At 32.6% G+C, this 23,072-nt stretch overlaps 1 protein-coding gene across 2 annotated transcripts in view; it reads right to left on the reverse strand.

Annotated features, from left to right (window-relative positions):
- The window catches only part of LOC114334494 (uncharacterized), a 70,194-nt gene that overhangs the window by 26,540 nt on the left and 20,582 nt on the right, over positions 1 to 23,072 (reverse strand). For both annotated transcript variants that reach the window (XM_050650031.1, XM_028284538.2), the window contains exon 7: positions 21,316 to 21,438. In XM_050650031.1, coding sequence (XP_050505988.1) covers positions 21,316 to 21,438 — 123 coding nt within the window. The remainder of the gene's footprint in view (positions 1 to 21,315; positions 21,439 to 23,072) is intronic.

A 23,072-nucleotide genomic window follows, 5' to 3' on the forward strand; every position in this document is an offset into this window, starting at 1 on the left:
AGCAATGGCCAATTGCTGAATTTCGAACCCACGTACTCACTCACTAGCATTAACAGAGTAACGACAGACTAGTCCACAAGAAGAAATCAATAAAAGACTTAAGAAACCATACATACGTCAAAATGCCAAACTAATTCCAGAATCATAGTGTGTAGGATAGAAGGATATAAATTATTATAAAGTGTTTAAGATATTGGAGACAAATAATGTTAATAGAGTAACCCAATAACAAATTATAAACCACAACATCTTTCCCATATGGCAAATTCAGTAACAAGATTTAAAAATAATAAAAAAAAATTAGTAAGTAATCAAATATTCAAAATAATATAACACATAACCTGAGATATGGTAGTTAACATAGTTCCATCATAATATCCATTATTAAACAAGAGTACTTGTATGAGCTTACCTATCCCAATATATAAATATATAATAAGTTAACAACCCTACTAACTTAGGGGTTAGGTGTGCAAAACTAAACAAAAATATAAGTGAAGTTATTATTAATTGTGTAATCCTACTGACAGGATCAGCAATCAACAGTATTGACTCATACTAATAATTAAAATGCATCATGTATAATACCAAAAAAAAAATAAACTCATACATAAAGTACTACATAATACTTAAAAAAATAAGTAATAAATTCATAAATAAAGTCATCAACAACAAAGCCAAAGATGAAATCAAGCAATGTATGTAGGTACCTGCATTATCAGATGGAAAAAAATTAGACTAAAATTTCTAACCATACTAAAGATTGAGCTAAGCTAAAGACAAACAGAAGAAGAGATTAGCTTGAACAACACTGTTAAGGTAATCTTCTTCTGAAGATTGTTCTATAACTTAATAGAAAAGTAGTATCAATGTTTCCGAACTAATAAAGAATTTATATTTGAATCTCAACCTAAAGTATCTGATTCATATAAGCATTATATTATGGTACCCACATTAATATAATATTATTATCAAAATTAACAAACTAGAAGATGAGAAGGATAATGGAACTACTTTACCATAAAATAATCATAATTGTTATGTTTAACACTACCAATTAAAGAAAAATAGTTTGGATGACCATCTGTAATCATCCGAACCATGCGAATTCAACGTATCATGTATAGAAACTAATGTCTGGACTGATATTGCTTTGTGGTGTGTGCCTGTCTTACCAAACAACCCAAATATTAAAAATAACAAATATAAAATATAATCTAAAGTTTGAAAGACAAAGATACATATGGAGAAAATATTAGCGACACACCAACAAATCAAAATGCCAGCAAAATATATAAATAATCAAATCAATAAAGTAAATAAAATACCTAAATACTGAAAATGATTTCTAGTTAGGTATAAAATATAACCATACTAGAAAAAAAAATATATGCATATAGTCAACGATTAATTGTACGTGCAAACATACTACCATTGGTAGAAGGAATAAAAATTTATACTAATAGAACATAACGTCAGTTATGTATACTCATTCTAAATACACAAATAAGTTTCCAATAAAAATACAAAATTCAAACTAAAATATGAGCTGTACCACTAAAACTAAAAATGAGGTATCGAAAATAAACTAATCAAAACCAAAAGCAGTATAAGTCTACCTGTTTTGTATTAATAAAATTTTAAAGACCAAAAATAAATCAGAAGTAACATGTATACAAAGATATCAAAAAGTTAGTAAAACAGAAAATTCCAATAAAAGAAAATTGAACTAAAAGAACTACTGTCTTAGAACCATAAAACGGTTGGCCCCACGTTGGGCGCCAGTGTAACAAAATGAAGAAAACTTCTGTTGGAGTGAAAGTAAAAAGAAAGATATACTCCAACAGAAGTAAGGAAAAAATAAATAAACTATAGGAATAAAAATGAAGAGAGAGTATGTGGGGTGTGTAAAGAAAAGGGTGAAGTGGCTTCTACGTTGAGAAGCCGCAATAGGAAAAATAAAAAAAAACTACTAAAGTGCAGTAGTACTGAAGAAAGGGGAATTAGAAGGGATAGAAGTAGAAGTGGGAAGAGACAGAGGCAAACTGAATAGAGTTGGCTAGCAAGAGATGCAAGAAAACCACTTGACACTCAAGGATGGATACGGCTCGTTTGCATGCCTGTCGAAGAACAGTAGCTCTATATAGATAGTAATGATGACTAAAAGATGAAATAATAAAATAAGAATAATGTACTGAAACTGAATGAAGATGGATAATTGCTAAAGACGAACAAGATAAATAAATCTAACAAATCATGGGCGCCATGAAAATGATTTTCGATCATTCTCCCAGGTATCTTATACTGCTGTCAAATATTAAATATATCAAACCTGTAATAACAAACATAAAGGAATAATAAAATTCATGATATACAAAATAAATAAATATTTATTAAAATAACTACTAGATTTTTAACAATCTCTGAGTTAGACAAGCATATATCATGTAACTCTAAAATGACATAAGTTATACAAGAAGCTATATATATTTTAAAGATAACAACAATAATGTTATCTGTTATAAACTTAAATACCTCTTACATATATATATATATATATATATATATATATATATATATATATATATATATATATATATACATATATATATACATCCCGCTATTAAATTGGCATCTTTTCACGTTGCAGTCATTTGGCATCACCTAGAAATGCTATCATTTTCTAGGTATAATCCGTGAATGTTCGCTTAGTACACTTCTTTAAGCTTGGCACCGTTGTCGGATTTTCAGTAATCCGATTTATTTATATATTTTATTCCTTACACTATAACGACAATTTGACCCCCGTAGGTCAAAAACATTGCTTAAACATCACTTTGGCAACAACAGGATGTTGCCAAGATATACATTTTTACGGAAAAGACAGTACCTAGTTAGATACATAATATCGATCGCTTCACGTTACAAGTCTTCCACTCGCACTCAGGTAAAAACCAGTTGTAGGCTCTTTTGTCTGAACGGGTCCCTGAATGAGTTTAATAATTCACTTTTATTGTGTATTTTGTTTCGTTTAGTTGAAATATCAGATTTTGTTTGTAACGAATTTCATAATAGATATTTAAATTATTTTTTTGTTAACAAAAACAAATTTTAAAGTTTGACATTTGAAAAATTAATTTTATATTGCCATTTTCATGACATGGTCAATGGTTAATTGCATTTATAATAATTTAATGGGTCATTGCGAAACAATATACAGTGCGTCCATAAAGTAACGCATAAATTCATTATTTCACAAACCGGACACTTTCAGGAAAAATACCGAAACAGGTCGATTTTTATTTTTAAATTACAATTTATTGGCATACATATCATACTAGTGACGTCATCCATCTGGGCGTGATGACGTAATCGTTGATTTTTTTTAAATAAGAATAAAGGGCATGTAATAGCTCATTTGAAAGGGTATGTAATTCTCTATTCAATAATATAATTGTTAATATAATTATTTATACAGGGTGTCCAAAAAATGTTATTTAAATTAAATTAATTGGTATAAAAAGATGAATGTATGTAATTTGTTTAATTCTAAATATATTTTATTGGTGCCAGCAAACATAAAAATGTTTTATTTAAAACCTAAATATTGATTTTCGCTTAAGCGTAATCTTAAACTTCCAAGAGGCAGGTGGATGGCAGCTCTAACATTTAATTTTCTGACAAAAGTAAAACGAATTTTGAATTAAATAAGTTACATACATTTTTCTTTTTGTCTCAATTAATTTAATTAAAGAATTCTTTTTGGACACCCTGTATATATAATTATGTTATTGTTTGTATTAGTAAATAGAGAATTAAATACCCTTTCAAATGAGCTATCACATGACCCCTATTCTCATTTAAAAAATTCATCGATTACGTTATCAAGCCCAGATGGATGACATCACTAGTATGATATGTAATATGCCAAAAAATTGTAATTTAAAAATAAAAATCGACATGTTTCGAAAATTTTCCTTAAAGTCGCCGGTTTACGAAATAATGAAATTATGCGTTACTTTATGGAAGCACTGTATGTTACAATGTGTAAATTTTTCAGGAAACGTAAAAATCTTTCCATTAGTAGTTAGAGATTCTGATAGTAATACTATATTTTATATAAGTATTATGGGTTATAAATGCATCTATTAGGTCTGGATCCCGCGTATGAAAAAAAAGTTGATTAATAGCAAGCTGAAAATTTGTTAATAGCTTAAGGGTGTTTAGTCGGATAAACTTTTATATATGGGAACACTGGAACAGGGGCAGTTTTAATTGTGAAACAGGTTGAAAATTTGGAACGGTCACACCACGAAAACGGCACATTTATTTTGTCCGACATAACAGACTTAAACTCTCCGAATAGAGATTAAACTCTCATGCAAAAATTAGACTGCTATTTATCACCTGTCATAATTCCTGTCATTTGACATATTCTACATGCTCTACTCATTAAAAGGCCCATTTGGTGATAAATAGCAGTCTAATTTTTGCATGAGAGTTTAATCTCTGTTCGAAGAGTTTAAGTCTGTTCTGTCGGACAAAATACATGTGCCGTTTTCGTGGTGTGACCGTTTCAAATTTTTAACCTGTTCCAAAATTAAAACTGCCCATGTTCCAGTGTTCCCATATATCAAAGTTTATCCGACTAGACACCCTTAAGCTATTAACAAATTTTCAGCTTGCTATTAATCAACTTTTTTTTCATACGCGGGATCCAGACCTATATCTGAAAGACCAAAAAAGTTTAAATGTTGCTTATTTTTTTGATATTATGTTTTAAAGTTTGTGGACTTATGTTGTTTTCGAAATGAAACCATAATTGGTAAAGTTTTTTCTTTATTCTCAACAAGAAACAGTCATAATACGGACAACGCACACATCTTATGGAAAATATAATGTCACTCAAATTCAATAAAATTTATACGAATAGATCCGTTTTAATTTACCGATCAAATCTTATCATTGCGCCAACTCTTAATTATGATTAATTACGGCGCAAATTGCAATTAAAGTTTATCGAAATCACATTTTTGGAGTCCATAAAGTGTTAAAAGTGTTAAAGTTACAATCATTATTGCTCCGAGTGCTATTCATAAGAGCTTAAATCCCGCTGGGCCTAAGCGGATTAGTGAAACTAATCCGCTGATTTATGGAGTACCGAAAATCTGGGTAGTTTAAAATATTTTTTCTCTCTCTAACTTATGTACCTACCCATTTGATTTCAGATTTATTTGTATCAATTTCTGCTCTTATTTTTGAAAATAGAGAGTTGGCGCAATGATAAGATTTGATCGGTAAATTAAAACGGATCTATTCGTATAAATTTTATTGAATTTGAGTGACATTATATTTTCCATAAGATGTGTGCGTTGTTTTCGAAATGAAACCATAATTGGTGAAGTTTTTTCTTTATTCTCAACAAGAAACAGTCATAATACGTAGAAATTTATACTAAATTTAAAATCCAGATTCAGTAGAAATAAACAAACCAAGACACGTTAAATGCTACTAGGAGCACTCCCGAATCATAATTATTTACAATGTATTGTTATATTTCTATTTGATATGAAAATTAAATTTTGATGGTTGTAAACAGGATTCAATTTAATATAAAATATTTTCAATTTTCTCAACCACGGGCATATAAATTTAGAACACCCTGTATACAACAAATTGTTATATTTAATTTTAAGAAGTGATTAGACGGAACTCGGGACAGTGCGCTTAAAATAAACAAAGTGAATGACGCGTACCATTATCGTTCTTCTCGGAAGGTCGATCATTAGCCTATGCTAAATAAAACTCAGTGAAATAGATGATAGTTCATTATCGTTTTTCGCGGAAGGTTTCGATCATTAGCCTATGCTAAATAAGACTCATTTGAAAGAGAGAATAGGTCATTAAAATTTGTAAATAGTAGAAAGTGATTTTAGAATGGGAATTAAATATTTTCTTTTGAAATCCATTAAGCATATTTAGAAAGATTAAAAATTGGTTTTTGAGGAATACTGAGAATGAGAGTTGGTGGTGGAAGGTTGATTTGTGAATCTGGAAGGGATATTGAGAAAGTAGGTGAATGAATGACAAAGTGGGATCAGAATGTTTTGAGCTGTCGAGAAGTGAAGTCGAGTAGTAGACGGTAGTGTTCGAGGAGTGAGAAAGCCGGTAGTTCCGTGAGTGTGGAGTATCTATCGTGGAACGAGAAGTAGGCCAGGTCGAGAGTAAAAGAACCTCCTTGAGCCCAGAGTGTCCCGGTAGCTGATAGCAGTTTCGAAAAAGGTAGAACACAGCATCACGACAAAAGCAGGAACGAGAGCTATTCGAGCTAGTTTTTCAAAGGAGAACATCACTGGAAGCCAGGACGAGGTTTGATCGCAGCCAAGGATAGCAGGAAAGGGTTTTGTGTGAGGACATTTTCAGTTCACCAGGAAAAGGTCAGTCTCATTTGTTTGGACATGAATGTATGGGTTTTTCGTATTAAATTCCACATAAAAAATTGAATAACATAATCAATAATATCAGAAAAGCTTCATCAAACTTAAATAGAGTTGTCCCTAATAACTCCTAATAGTTAAATGTTAATAAAAACTTTCAATAGAAAACCAAAAGGAAATAAAATTCCCAGTTGTAAATGTTATGTTTAAGAATAATAAGAAATAGCAAATATTAAGCATTGATTGCCTTTTGAATAAAATAAAAAATATTTTGATTATAATTGTAACCCATATTTGTATTTTTTTTACTCTTTTCTTTTCTATCCCGATTAGGAACCATTAAGAAATATTCAGAAGCCACGAAAGTAAGTAATTAATTTATAATTCGCCCTGAGATTGAAAACATATTGATATGTGATCTGGTTAATTAATTAGATTAGTATTAATACATTGATTAAATTAAGTGACATATAAGAATATTATCTCATATCAATAATCAAGATCACATCAGTATATACATTGTAAATTCCAAGTCATGATTTCCAAAGTTTACACATTGTAAATTATGATTCGGGAGTGCTCCTAGTATCATTTAACGTGTCTTGGTTTGTTTATTTCTACTGCATCTTTACTGTTTCTGTTAACTAATCTAAACGTAGAGATATTTTTTGAGATTCTTTAACTCTTTCAATGCTGGGGTTTGTCACATCCCACCTGTCTGTTAGTGGCAAAAAAGTTCACCTGTCGGATGCCGGGTTAAAACATGACAAATTAGATGTGGAATGAAAGCTTATAACCCAAAGATGGTACTAAAGGTGAGAAATTTGGCCTCCGACTTCAGGATAAAGAGTTGCAACCCGAAGTATTGTTCTAAATTCGCAGAAATAGTACAAACTATGTATTACTCGACGCGCCTTAGAAAGACGAGAACAAATATTTATGCCTGTCCGGTTTTATGCCTGTCTGTCCGTCCGTCTGTCAGATATAATCACAGAGGTTGAATGAAAGATTATAACCCATAGATGGTACTAGCGATTAGAAATTTGACGCGCATTAGAAAAATGAGAACAAAGAAATACTTTTTTTAGTTTTACACCACTTCCGGTTAAAATGGTGTACCCGGAAGTGACACACATAGTCACAGAAAAATATACTTGATCAATTTACGTGTATTAAGAGGTCGAAACCGAATTTTTTTAATTCTGGTTTTGATGTCATATGCGGTTAAAAAATTGTCTGGAAGTGGAAGAAACCAGTTTAATAGTTGTCCCCTTCGAGTAGCGAAAAATAAACAATACTTTGTAAAAACATTCAACATTGGTTGATATTCCGCTGTTTTCATATTATTTATTGACCTAAGTTTTTGTAAAATGCACTAGTCTTTTTTAAAGATATCATTGGACAATTTACTCACTGTTTTTGGATTTTACAAAATCGCTTGGATTGGCATGAAATTTGACATAAGCATAGCTAACATGTCAAAGAAAAAAGTGATATTGTGCCAGTGTGTGCTTTTTTCTGGGGATGAGTACCACCCCCTTCTCGAGTGTGAAAAAATATAGGTAAAAATATGTCCGTAAGTGGATAAACTAATTAAATTCCTTGTATTTTTTGTTTTTAGATGGTTTTTCGTAAATAAATCAAAAAGTAAGTATTTGATCGAAAAAACTATTCTTAGCAAATATAAAGCTTATAAAACAGTAAAAAAAATTATGTATGTATGAAGTCTGGACACACAATAAAAACAGAGTTGGAGCTGAACAACAGTTGGTTCTTATTCGTCGAATTCCAAATCGACTAGTTCAACGTAAAATATCCAAAAAATAACGCACTTTTCGGGGAAAACTCGCCACAAATTTTTTAAAGTGTTTAAAAAAGTTTTATTTTTGTTATTTAAAAAGTATCTATTCTATCACCATCAGCATCAAAAGTAAGTTACGCTTTAAATAAAATATGTCCCTTTTTTGCTAAAAGAAATCGTGAAAATCACCACCTAATTAGCATTCCATATGAAATTAATAGTTACCGCCCTAGTTAATTTACTTATATTATACTGTTTATATGATCTATAAGATTTATTGGCAAGAAATGCTTATTAAAAAAAATTGGTTTTAAAATAAAAAAATTTTAATTTTGAAAAAAAATGCCTTGGTTTAAAATAACTTAAACATTAGTGATACTAAATATCTCAAAGAGTAAAAAATGTACATATCACATAAACAATACATAAGTAAATTAGGCGGTGATTTTTACATTTTTTTAACAAAAAAGAGACTTCATTTTGATGCTAACTAACTTTTGATGCTAGAAACGTTTATAAAAATACAAATAAAACTTTTTAGACATTTTATAACAGTTGTAAGTCATGAGTTTTTCCCGAAAAGTGCTTCGTTTTATGGTTATTTCATGTTAAAATATTCGATTTGTATTTTGACGAAGTAGAACCTGCTTTTCATTAAGGTGATACAGTAGCGATCAACAGGTAGCCAAAACGCGTTCCAAGATTGCGGCTGTAATTTTGAATATTTTTTCGAGATATTTGGCACACGTATTCGTAATATAATAAAGAATGGCGGTACAGAGCCGAATTTGAAAAATATATTAATATGTGGAAATTACTCTGTAATTAAATATAATATTAAAAAAACGAGCCTGTACCGCCATTAAGAAGAACAAAAAAATACACTTTCTTCAAATAAACTTTTTATCCGATGCCTAGATTTTGTGTCATTTTGGAACTACTAATGAAATACAAAATTTTAGTAGTTCCAAAATGACACAAAATCTAGGCATCGGATAAAAAAGTTCATTTGAAGAAAGTGTATTTTTTTGTTCTTCTTAATGGCGGTACAGGCTCGTTTTTTAAATATTGTATTTAATTACAGAGTAATTTCCACATATTCATATATTTTTCAAATTGGGCTCTGTACCGCCATTCTTTATTATATTACGAATACGTGTGCCAAATATCTCGAAAAAATATTCAAAATTACAGCCGCAATCTTGGAACGCGTTTTCGCTACCTGTTGATCGCTACTGTTTCCTCTTAACTACAACTCTACTTTTACAGGGTCTACAGACTTCATACATACACCATTGTTTTCACTTTTTTATACGCTATATTTTTGCTAAGAATATTTTTCGTTAAAATACTTTTTGAGTTTTTTTCTAAAACCGTCTAAAAACGTGACTTTTTTGTTGAAAAACGAACATAATATATTCACTTGCAAATAACTCAAACAGTATGTTAAGAAAAAATCTATAGAACAAAAACTAGCTTAGAATTACTCAGTTTATCCACTTTAGGACTTATTTTGAATGTATGTCTTTTCACATTATAAAAGTGGTTGTACTAACTCCCAAGGCAAAAGCACACGTCGGCACAATATCACTTTTTCTTTGACCTGTCAGCTATGTGCATACCCAATTTCATGTCAATCCAAGCGGTTGTTTAAAATTCGGAGGTTTTGCAATATTTACCGTGAGTGGATGGACTACAGATATATGTATATTAGATAAAAATTATAGTCTCAGCGAATCTTTGAAATATCTCCATTCCGTTGAAATGTTACATTTTTTAAGCCTTGAGGGAGTAGGCGCAAAATTATGACCAATGCTATTTAAATGCATTCAGTTTATTCGAATCCTGAGAAAACTAATAAGAATTTTGGAAAAATTTAAACGCAGAATGAAAGATTACATTATAACCGAGGGCGAAACTCTCTAAAAACTTTTATGTTTATATTGATAAGTGAAAGGGTGAAAAAAAAAGAAAATTTAGTGTGATTTTTTATTTCAAATATTTAATTCAAAAGAAATTTTTGTTTATTCTATTCTTTTTGACATGAGGCTGTATTTGATTTCTCTATGTCATTGTATGCTATTGGTTAGTTCCTATCATTTCAGCCGACGTACGTCACGATTGGATCAATAGGGCCGAACATACATAACTAAGGCCCTTTTGGCATGATGCTGTATTATTTTGAAGTCGATACAGCCTGAATATTTTTTTTTATTTTTTTACGTTCTATGTGATTAAAAAAATTAAGAATCACCGCAATTTTAGCCCACCACCCCCTTCCCCTTTCCCCACATCAAAAAATGTCAATTTTTCGATTTTATTTTTTTTTAAGTTGGTTTGCAATTAAATTATAAATTACAAAAAATTCACACGCACAGCTGAGGCTTTTACAAAACATATATTTTTATGGACCCGAAGGTCGAGTGTACATAACCTCAATGTTTTTTGTTTTTTTAATAGGTACGTATAACTTTTTTTGGCGATGGCTGCATGTCTAATTTTTTTGCGTTTTGTGAATTTTATCAAAATCTGTATTTCTGACTTTTTTCAGATTTATTCGTAAGGTGCGCCATCTTCAAAAATCCGGAAAACTGGTTTTTTCGGTAGTTTTTTGGGATTTTCTCCATTTTATATACTTCAAAATAGACTAACTCAAGGTTTTTTATAGGTTACGTATATATAATTTGAAATAACTGAGTTTTTAGGGATATTCAAAAATTGTGTAAAACACCTAAACCCCCCAAAAACTATGTTTTTTCAAATTCTTAAAAGTTTCTTAATTCTTTCGTACCCCATGAAGTTAAATTACAAAGCCATTAAAATATAACTAGAGGTGATTCATACCTACTTACCATCTCAATTGAATGCAATCATCGGCAAAGCCATCTTTTAGTGTCATTGTGTCATCCCCAAAAATCTACCTGGGTCTTAAAATGCAGGTATGCATACTTGTTCCGTTATAACTCTTATCTTTTAAAATTTTGTAGTAAAAGCATTTCTATAGCTATAGTGAGTTTATTGCCCTACCTCTTTATGTGGCTTAATGATTTGGATTGTAAACACAGATAAGAAAGGGTGTGATAGACCAGAGAAATTAGCAAATAAATGGCCTCTTTCGTGACATCCGTTGATACAGGTATCTAAGAACTGCTTATGGCATTAGGGTAAATTTAGTTACAACAGTATCCAATATAAAAATTATGCAAAAAATCAAACGTACTTTTTAACTTATAAACAATATATAAACAATTAAAGATCGCTATTTGATTGTAAATATTAAAGGTGGAGACCGGTATGCTGTATGGAAAGGTGATACAATTTTACTGAAGAGCATAGAAAATTCTTTAAAATGAGTGTTTGGAAAGTTCTTTTTGTTAATTTGTTGCTTAGTTATTGGGAAAATAGCTTCAAAAGTCGATTTTTTGAAAATAATTAATAACTTTTCTAAAAATACACTAAAAGCTTTATTTTCGCGTAAGTAAAGGAACAATATTAGAAGTATTCAGCCGTTAAAATTTCAAGAAGTTTTACCTAATAGTTATTGCAAAATTGAAATTGTTTATCCCAAAAAGCTTCTATCTACAGCGTTATTATGCATAAACTATTAGGTCAACATAAATTCTAAAGACATCAAACCAAAGAGAAAGGTTCAATTTATCAAATTAGATCAAGTCTTGAATAAAAAGTTTATAATAAATATTATAAATAATTATAAAATAATTTTGAAAAAGTAGTGTTATTTTAAGCTTATTCGCGAACTCAAGCGAGGGTGCTGCCGCTTATTTTGAACTAGAGGAATTGGGATGAAGATTTAAACAAAACATCCGTTAACCTATATATCAATGTCGATTGAATGCTTGTCTGGTGTGTTCATTTAATGAATGATTTATTTATATTAATTAATTACATCAATAAAAATATTAATTATATCAAAATGCATTATCCCAATTACATCGGCCATTTTCATGCAACTGCACTGCCACCTATAGTCGATTGAGTTCGCGAATAAACAATTAAAATAACAACCGCATTAACATGTGGGAATTAACTAATTTTGATGGGAAATAAGCCACAATTTTACTAAAAAAAATGGTTTTATTTTGACAACGACACCCGATTTGAGCGTCGAAACGTTAATAAAATCAGTTTTTTTAGTAAAATTGTGGCTTATTTCCCATCAAAACTAGTTAATTCCAAAAATGCCACAAGAAAATAGCTTCAGAACAACAACACGTAGGAAGTTAATTTTTTTTATTCGACATGTTGGTATTCTTATAGAAACTGAAACAAAAATTTAATGCCCTACAACCCTTAAAACCCGAGTTAGCCACTTTTTTCAAAAATTCACCGGGGCTTTGTTTATAAATATTAGAAAATTTGAAAAGCAACATTTAAACGAATGAAAGAGCATGTTTATACAAAAAAAAATTAAAACGATTCTTTTAAAAACGAGGCGTCCATGATGCGCCAAAAGTGAAGAGTTTAAAAGTAAAGCGATTCTTACCCTCTTGATTTTATTATCAAAAACTTAATTCACAACTACACATTTATAAAAGGCGCAATACCTCCGGTAAGATTTAGGTACAAAATTAACAAAACCCAAAAAAAAATATATAATACAATATTCCAGTTACCCGTCGTTTGTCACCATTAATCCCTTTATCCTAAAGATAAATAACAGTTTGTCGACGAAAATTCCATTCGATCAAATGTTCGTCGATGAATTGTCCATTCGATGAATTGTGCATTCGACCAACTGTTTGTCGACCAACTGTTGTCGACCAATTTTCCGTCGACGAAGTGTTCTCGACCAGCTTTCCGACACCGGATTTGGGTGTCATTGTATTCTGTTGGTTAATTCCTACCATTTTAGCCACCGTACGTCATGATTGGAAAAATAGCAGCGAATATACGTAACTAAGGCCCTTTCAATATTTTACTGTAATTGATTTTTCTGTGTCATTGTATTCTGTTGACTGATTCCTATCATTTGAGCCGCCGTACGACACGTTTGGACCAATGGGAGTGAAGATACGTAACTAATACCTAACAAGAGGTTTACTCAAACTTCTTTTTTGTACTTATACCACTCGGTAAAAGTACAAAAAAAAGTTTGGGTAAACTTTTGCACAACTGTGTAAATACTAACGAAAAATCTAAAATATTAAAAAAAATTAGTGGAATCCGTTAATCTGTTCTCGAAAAAATTAGCTATGAAAATGAGCATAATTTTCTATATCCCTAACTTTTGACGAGCAGTTTAGCTTAAATGGGGAAAAGCGGTAAGCTTAGACCAAACACCAGTAGGAGGCATTCAATTAATTGAGGAAAAAAATTAAATGGATAACAATATTTATTTCAGTTACACAAAAGGCATTGTCCCGCTAGAATGTTTGAAATCACAATTAATAGTCCTACAAAAAAGACAGGCGTTTAAAAGTGATAAGACCATTGAACAATAAGCCTGTGAGCTACCTTTTAAACACATTCTTAAAAATAATCCATAACACAATTAAAAAAAGGTTTGTTAAGAAATTCTTTTATAGACTTCAGAAATTCAACAACTTCTCCTGATTATGTTTAAAAAACGTACGGAATGCACTAAATGAAAAAAAAAAAGAAAAAGATTTATCATACCGTTATACTATAATATATCCTTACGTTGAATATTTGATGCTTCCCTGTGGAGTATAAAACGGACAGTTGTGTTTTTCCCGTGATCTGCCTTGTTTAGTCTTCTTTGTCGTTTTATTCGTTAAATCCTATCCTCTTAAGTCACAGCGTCAGAAAGCAGTGGGTATATGCAGTGAACGGGAGGCCTATGTCGAACAGTGAACGTTGGGGCCCTTTCGCGTTTATCATATGTAGAGAAGTCGCTTGTCAAAAACTGGACGTATGTAATCGTATTCTATTTGTTAAATACTCTCACATAATATGTCATACCATGTGCGTTAATCCATTTTATTTCTACAATTTTAAAGTGTTATTACATGCCGTCATTTTCATTTGTCTACACCATCGTATTCTGCCAGTTAAATCCCATCGTTTCAGGCGCTGTACGTCACGATTGAACCAATAGGACCGAAGATACATAACTAAGGCCCTTTTGACCTGCTGCTTGTTTGATTTTTCTGTGTCATTGTCTTCTATGATGCCTAAGGCATATTTATGACATGTCTTATTTTTAAAGAAAACAAGTAATTGGACTTCGTAAGTCCTAGGTTTTCACCCAAAGTAATCGAAAGTAGAATTGGAAGTCGATATTTGAATTCTTCGTGTAACTTTGCGTGGATTGATATACAAATTTACTAATTTTGAGTCATTTTTACTAAACTGTTTACACAGAAATAACTCTAAAGATTCAAACCTTTCAATACGCTTCGATTTATGTGTTCGTATACTATTTCTGAGTCTATTGGGACCGTGCAAGTTCGGCAAAACGACACCTGGTTTCTACGCTCTGCAACTTTATTCGCACTTTTAATTATATTGGCCAATTATATTAGTCCTGGTTACTGGATAATTGTCAAGGCCATAATCCAAAAAAATAATAAGAAGAAAAAATAAGATTCAGGTTATGTTATTAAAACGTAAACAATTGTATGTAGTAAATAAAATTAGTTATTAAAATGCAGTACTGCAAGCAAAATACAATTAATTTAATTTGCCTTCATATAATAATTGCATATAATATCAATATTGCAGAGCAACATATAATTTTTCTTCTTCAATGGCAGTAGGTATGAAATGTACGTCAATTTGACAATTTCAATGGACAATATGAATTATTTAAGAAAGTTGCAATATTTCTCCGCTATTCGCGCACGATCGTTTCTCGTATCCGTTCCAAGTACTTGCACACCGCGAATAATGGCATTTCCGGTTATAACTTTTTAAGCGGAAATTACGTAAAAACCAAAATTTTACATTTGTTCTCATCTTGCTAAGCCACGTTGAATAATATATCACTTATTCTCTTTCGGCAACTTTAAAATAGTAAATACTTACGGTTGCAACTCTAAAACCGGAACTCCGACGTCAAATTTCTCATCTTTAATAATACCATCCTTAAGTTAAAAGCTTTCATTCGACACCCGATTTGTCATTCTATCTGTATTAATAACGGAGGAGTTGTATTCGCGGATGGACAGACATACGGACAGACAGCCTAGGTAAAATTTTTCATCTTTAATACCATGCTTGAACTATAAGCTATCATTTGGCACCTCATTTGCCATTATACCTGGTATAATGACGGAGGATTTATACTCGCGGTCGGAGGGATCGACGGACAGACAGCCTAGGTCAAATTTTTCACCTTTAGTATCATCCTTGGATTATAAGCTTTCATTTGACACCTCATTTGTCATTCTACCTGGTATATTGACGGAGGAGCTATATTCGCGGTCGGACGGACCGACGGTCAGACAGCGTAAGTCAAATTTCTCACCTTTAGTACCATCCTTGGATTATAAGCTTTCATTTGACACCTCTTTTGTCATTCTACCTGGTATAGTAGAGGAGTTATATTCGCGGTCGGACGGACCGACGGACAGACAGCCCAAGTCAAATTTCTCACCTTTAATACCATCCTTGGATTATAAGCTTTCATTTGACATCTCATTTGTCATTCTACCTGGTATAATGACGGAGGAGCTATATTCGCGGTCGGACGGACAAACGGACAGACAGCCTAAGTCAAATTTCTCACTTTTAGTACCATCCTTGGATTATAAGCTTTCTTTTGACACCTCATTTTTCATTCTACCTGGTATAATGACGGAGGAGTTATATTCGCGGTCGGACGGACCGACGTCTCACCTTTAGTACCATACTTCGATTATAAGCTTTCATTTGACATCTCATTTGTCATTCTACCTGGTATAATGACGGAGGAGCTATATTCGGGGTCGGACTGACCGACGCGACGGACAGACAGCCTAAGTCAAATTTCTCACCTTTAGTACCATCTTTGGATTATAAGCTTTCATTTGACACCTCATTTGTCATTCTACCTGGTATATTGACGGAGGAGCTATATTCGCGGTCGGACGGACCGACGGTCAGACAGCGTAAGTCAAATTTCTCACCTTTAGTACCATCCTTGGATTATAAGCTTTCATTTGACACCTCTTTTGTCATTCTACCTGGTATAGTAGAGGAGTTATATTCGCGGTCGGACGGACAGACAGCCCAAGTTAAATTTCTCACCTTTAATACCATCCTTGGATTATAAGCTTTCATTTGACATCTCATTTGTCATTCTACCTGGTATAATGACGGAGGAGCTATATTCGCGGTCGGACGGACAGACGGACAGACAGCCTAAGTCAAATTTCTCACTTTTAGTACCATCCTTGGATTATAAGCTTTCTTTTGACACCTCATTTTTCATTCTACCTGGTATAATGACGGAGGAGTTATATTCGCGGTCGGACGGACCGACGTCTCACCTTTAGTACCATACTTCGATTATAAGCTTTCATTTGACATCTCATTTGTCATTCTACCTGGTATAATGACGGAGGAGCTATATTCGGGGTCGGACTGACCGACGCGACGGACAGACAGCCTAAGTCAAATTTCTCACCTTTAGTACCATCTTTGGTTATAAGCTTTCATTTGACACCTCATTTGTCATTCTACCTGGTATAATGACGGAGGAGTTATATTCGCGGTCGGACGGACCGACAGCCTAAGTCAAATGTCTCACCTTTAGTACCATCCTTGGATTATAAGCTTCTATTTGACACCTCATTTGTCATTCTACCTGGTATAATGACGGAGGAGCTATATTCGCGGTCGGTCGGACCGACGGACAGACAGCCTAAGTCAAATTTCTCACCTTTAGTACCATCCTTGGATTATAAGCTTTCATTTGACACCTCATTTGTCATTCTACCTGGTATAATGACGGAGGAGTTATATTTGCGGTCGGACAGACCGAAGGACAGAAAGTTTAAGTCAAATATCTCACCTTTAGTACCATCCTTGGATTATACGCTTTCATTTGACACCTCATTTGTCATTCTACCTGGTATAATGACGTAAGAGTTATATTCGCGGTCGGACAGACCGACGGACAGATAGTTTAGGTCAAATTTCTCACCTTTAGTACCATCCTTGGATTATAAGCTTTCACATTTTTTCAAAATTGGGTGAAAACAACTTGATGCCAGAATGATTTGTTGATGAAAATAATATATACATTCTCAAATTGCCTATTTTTCGTTGTGGATAATATTGTATTCAACAGTGATGCCAAATTTCTGATGCCAAAATGATTGATAATGAAAGTGGGATATACGTTTTCATGTATATAGCGGCAGCGACAAAACGGTAAAACACTGAACTAAATGTATATAATATTTTCACTGTGCCATCATTTTGAACTCAAACATTTTATGGAATAAACTTATATAAGTCAGTAAGGAATAAACAAAGAAAGCTGATATATTAAAGTAACATCAAGGAATCAAATCTCTAACTACAGAGTTGATTAGACTTCTGCTAACAAGTACAGGAAAAAAGTTATTAAGGTAGTGTAAAGTGGCATCGATATACAGATGCCACTTTGCAAGACGATGCCAAATTGATGGTAAATGCATAATGTATCGATGCCAAATTGATAGTAGGATTTATATATATATATATATATATATATATATATATATATATATATATATATATATATATATATATAGGGTACAAAATTACATAAGTCTTCTACCAAATGGTTATAGTACGCCTGCTACGTACAACTAAAGGAAACTGACAAAGATGAAAATACTACAAATAAATAGGCCCAAGCCTCACTAAGGGAAAATACAATAATGAATAAATAAAGTTAAATATACAATTGACTAAAGTAGAAATGAAGTTGAGATAAATACCGACGATGACCTAAATTAACCGAACAAATGGAATAAAGCGAATAACAGTAAAATATTTGGGAAACAAGCTAGTAATATTAAAAAAATAAATTTACCCGAATTACATAAATCAATATCAAAGCAATAATAAAGTATTAAAAACCTAATTTTCTCTAGGCTTATTCCTGTGCACAAGAAGTTACCGTAGATACAAAGTTTGGGAACCAAATAATCTAATATACAAATATGTCAAAAAAAACCAGAGGTAACCTAAATCTGAAAAAAAACATAGTGTATTTAACAGATAGTCTGAAATATAAAAAAAACCAATAGTTACTAAAACACCTCACTAAATGTTCCCAAACGAGGTTGCGGTTGCATCCTAGAAAATGATGCACCAGGATGGTGCGACCCCATGACTCCTGTAGGCCCAGGTGCCAAGACGAAAATTGAGCTGGAACGCTCCCATAGCTTGCTCCCAAATCGACATACTCCCAATGGTGACTTGGCCGTGGCTGCAGTGGTTTCCCTAGGTGGTCAAAGGGCTACGGTTTCATGTTAGGGTTTCTTCCAAATGGCGAATGATTCCTATTAGGCTCCAACAGGAGTTGTCACACACATGTCTCCCTAACTCCAGACAACCCTTGCTGGTAACTTTTTACTTAAAAAAACTGGATTGATGTTATAAAATAATGTATGGAACTCATTCGCCATTTCATGGTACCAGTACCAAGTACCAAACCAACCCACTTAGCAGCCACAAACCAAGTCACGAACGAGAGACGTTTCTCCGCCAAGGTGAACGTCAAATTCTCTCAGAAAACGAAATCATTCTCGATAGGTGGAGTACGTTCCATCACCGAGGTATGACGTCACCCCAGTAGTCCTATACGAGAAATTAGAGAATTTAAATGGAGACCGAGGGAAAATAATTATAATAATAATTAAAGAGCTAATTTTGTAACGTGACCGTTACACCATGACGTAAAAAGTGTGGTATCCGTCGACTGTATGTACGTTAACAATTTCTGTCCCAACGCTGCATATATATGTTTTTAAAAAAGTGGGTCTGTATTCTCAGCCGTCTTATATATACGTTCAAGGTGTTATGGTCTCAATTTACCAAAGCCGAAAATATGCGTTGCTTATAAAATTTTAGACTCATTGGTGTCCCAATGCCGTAGAAATACGTCCGAAAATGTTAGATTATTGTTCCCAAAGCCTCAAAATGTTGGCACCTAAGACAGGTCATGCGGACCCATTGCCTTATATATTTGTTCACATATTTTAGATATATGCTATATTGTAGCACTGGTGGCAACGCTTATAGCTAGCTGCTAGAAGGTGAAGCGTTTGTAGCCACAGAAAAGACCAGAAAAAAAAAGAAGCGAATCGAGATACATGTGTGCAAGATACGGAGTCGGCCTTTGCGTAGTGTCATGTGTTGAGGAGTACCACACAAAAGAAAACTTTTAATGTTAATTTACATTACATTATTTTTTTTTAAGTTAGTTACATTTTTTCAATTTGGTTTTGCTCTCTGATGAGTACTTTTGAAAAGAAAACGTTTAAGTTAGTTAAAAAAACTTATTAAAAAACATGTTTTGGTCATTTATTTGTTTATTTATATGCGACGTATATATAAGGCAATGGGACTCTAAGCATGAAAAAACCTTTGGGATTGAGGGACCAACATGCAAATTAAGGCCTGGCATAGAAAGGGTTAAATTCAGCGTTTTCGTACACCTGTTGTGTAAAACGCTGGTCAATTTTTTGCGGATCGCCTGCGATTGTTGACACTTCCAGATAAGCAACGCGCTTGCTCAAAGTCTTGTAGCGGCAGTAAGGCCCAGATAGTTGGTCTCACCATTCCTTGCAGGGTTAGCCGTTTTCTCTACAAAAAGTACGCCTCAAGAAAATAGGTTGATGTAGTTTCCTCTTTGGGTTTTGTTCATCCTATACAGAAGCTGTTCGTCTGGAAGTGTCAGCATTCTATTAAAAAATAAAGTTTTGGAATGTAATAAGTGGGTTTTGCCGAGACCGTTAAAAATTGGCAATTTTTAACTTGTACTTTAGATCGAACGGTTCGTCTGAAAAAAAAAGTAAATAGTGATATTTGTAGATAGTTTTAAGTACTTTAATTGCTGTTAACAGACCATTTACTAAAAGTTAATAGTTCGAGATTTGAGCAAAAAAGCGGAAAAAAGCTGAAATTTTTCGCTTTTTTCGCGATTTTTTCAATTTTCCGGCAAGAAATTTTGTCCGCAAACCTCATATTTGGATTCAACAGCCCAAAATCCATATATAATGAAAGAAATCAGAACTACCCCAAAACTTTCCTAGTCAAAACACAATTTTATTGAATCATTATGTACTGGATAATTGGATCCGAGGTTGCCGATTTAAACTTAAGTTTAGAAGACACTATTGAGTTGTAATACTTTCAAGTATTTAGGGTCAATGATAAGCCGAGATGGTACTTATAGTACGGGGAAAACAAGCCACGGAAGCACTTCATGGAGTGATATGGACCAAATATCTAACCAAAGAAATCAAAAAAAGGTTCTTTCAGAGCATAGTGCTGAATATTACCCTACATGGAGAGGAAGTATGGCCAATGACAACAACAATACGAAATAAAATTGGACTTTATAAGATGTCTATTGGCTTTGTATGAGAGAGAGAGAGAGAGAGAGAGAGAGAGAGAGAGAGAGAGAGAGAGAGAGAGAGACAGATGCATGAGAGAACAGTTGAATTGGACTTTATGAGAAGATGTCTACAAATCACCACAGAGGATAGAATAGGAACAGAGGAAATAGAGAACAGAATGGAAGTAGAATGCTCAATTACAAAAAAGTTGGAAAACAGAGCCCTGTAGTGGTACAGATATATACCGAGAATGCCAGAGCCTAGGTGGCGAAAAGAATGTTGTACTGGGACCCGTCGGGAATACGACGAAGAGGAAGACGTACTATGAGATGGAAAACTTACATGGACAATACTATGATAGACAGAGACCTTAGAGAAGGTGACTTGGAGAATAAAGTGCTGTGGAAGACGAAAACGGCGAACTCATAATGGTAAAAAGCCGAAGAAGAGAAATGCAATAAGCCTAAAGAAAGTAGTAACTATAGTACATGTTTAATAGAGTAATAGTCTTTTCTCGGTATATTTCAAAATTAAAATAAAATATGGATTTGCTTACCAACTGGTTTTGGTTGTTCAATGAATATCACTTCATTATCTCCATACTGGTTATCACTGTCACTATCATGCCAAGGATTTTTGTCTTTGTGATCTATCGGCACTAAGGCAGCTGTTCCCTCGCCTGTAAGAAAAATATTAAATAAAATATGGCAATACAACTGACAGTACTTGAACGGTTTATATGTTACATAAAATATTGTAGAACTCAAACTCATAAATTTTCACCAATCGTGAACAGCTATCCCCCTTATCTTTTATTACTTCGCGATTCAAAAACATATTCCGGTATGCATCACTTTACGAAAAGAAATTGAAAATAAAAGTTGTCAAAATGTTTAAATGCAGTTTTTCTCAAAATTGTTTTTTTCAAAGGCAGTAGACAGTGTAACTACACAACTACTTGACCGATCCACCTGATATTTTGCATGGATTTTCTTTAGATTTCGTGAGGTGAAGCTGTCGAGATATTTTTTGTTTTATGCTTATTTTTTGTTTAACAATATTAACTATGTTGATTTTCACCCTTTTTGCCAAAAAATTTAGTTATTTTCACTTCTGGGTGATACCAAAATCTCAAAAATCGTTAAAATTAAACAAACTCGACAGCGTTACCTCTAATGTGTGTCCCACCTTGAATTTACAGTACAGGTTCTTATGACCAACAGTGATGCCAAATTTTATCAGAAACAGGTTTTAAGCAAATATGGTTCTTTTCATGAGCATTTTTCAGTGCGTCACAAATGATAGAAAAAAAGGTTAGTCCGTGATAAATAAATATTTATGACATTTATTCTAACATGACATTTTAGTTAAATCTGACAGTTGTCACATTTTATTTGCAATTTGGTATAAAAACAAATCAATTTTGTTTATTGCATTTATAAAATGGTATTTTCTTTGATTTGTATAGTCTTATAAATTGTAGATTATTTTTTTTATATGGAATAATATAATATTATTTAATATTATATTATTAGCGCCATCTATTGACAACTAGATTAAATGTTATAATGTCACCGACGAAATGTAATCAGCGACGTGCGTTTTTCTTCTGTCACATACAATTTAATGCCTTAGAGAGAAATCTAAAAACTGTGACGCGCTGAAAAATGCTCATGAAAAGAACATTATACTTTTTTCTGTAGGATAACTTAGAAATTAATATTATTGACATTTTGTGACTGTCAGGGGTTCTAAAACATTTTTTTTTTCGAAAAATAACTGAACTAACTAACAATTAATGAACTTCAACGAATCAAATGAACTAACTAAAAAATGAACTAACTAAAATTAATTTTAAGTTTAAAATGTATACTAAATTTTAATGACGGTGTAAACAAATTAAAATGACTTTAATTTCAGGTTGGAAATCAGTCATTAATGCCCGGTTGCACCAACAGATCTTAAGCTTAAGTCGAGAATATCATAAGAATTAATATAATATAATTATAATATATTACAATAAGAATACCATAATATAGTAATAGATATAATTGATAATAAGGTAAGAATCTAAAATTATGGTGCAACGTATGTGATACTCAAGGTGGCCCTATCTATAAGTAGAGCTTAGCTAAGCTAGAGCTTAAGATCTGTTGGTGCAACCAGGCATATGAATAACAATAAACTGCAATTAGGATCCAAATTTTCCAAATAAGCAATTAGTTAGGTACTCAATACAATGTTATCAGTAATAATTATTATAAGTTTATTTGATATTCTTTGTTACAATTTAATTTAGGTGAACTGACCATC

The sequence above is a fragment of the Diabrotica virgifera genome, chromosome 5, assembly GCF_917563875.1.
Source record: "Diabrotica virgifera virgifera chromosome 5, PGI_DIABVI_V3a".
NCBI classification, from domain to species: domain Eukaryota; kingdom Metazoa; phylum Arthropoda; class Insecta; order Coleoptera; family Chrysomelidae; genus Diabrotica; species Diabrotica virgifera.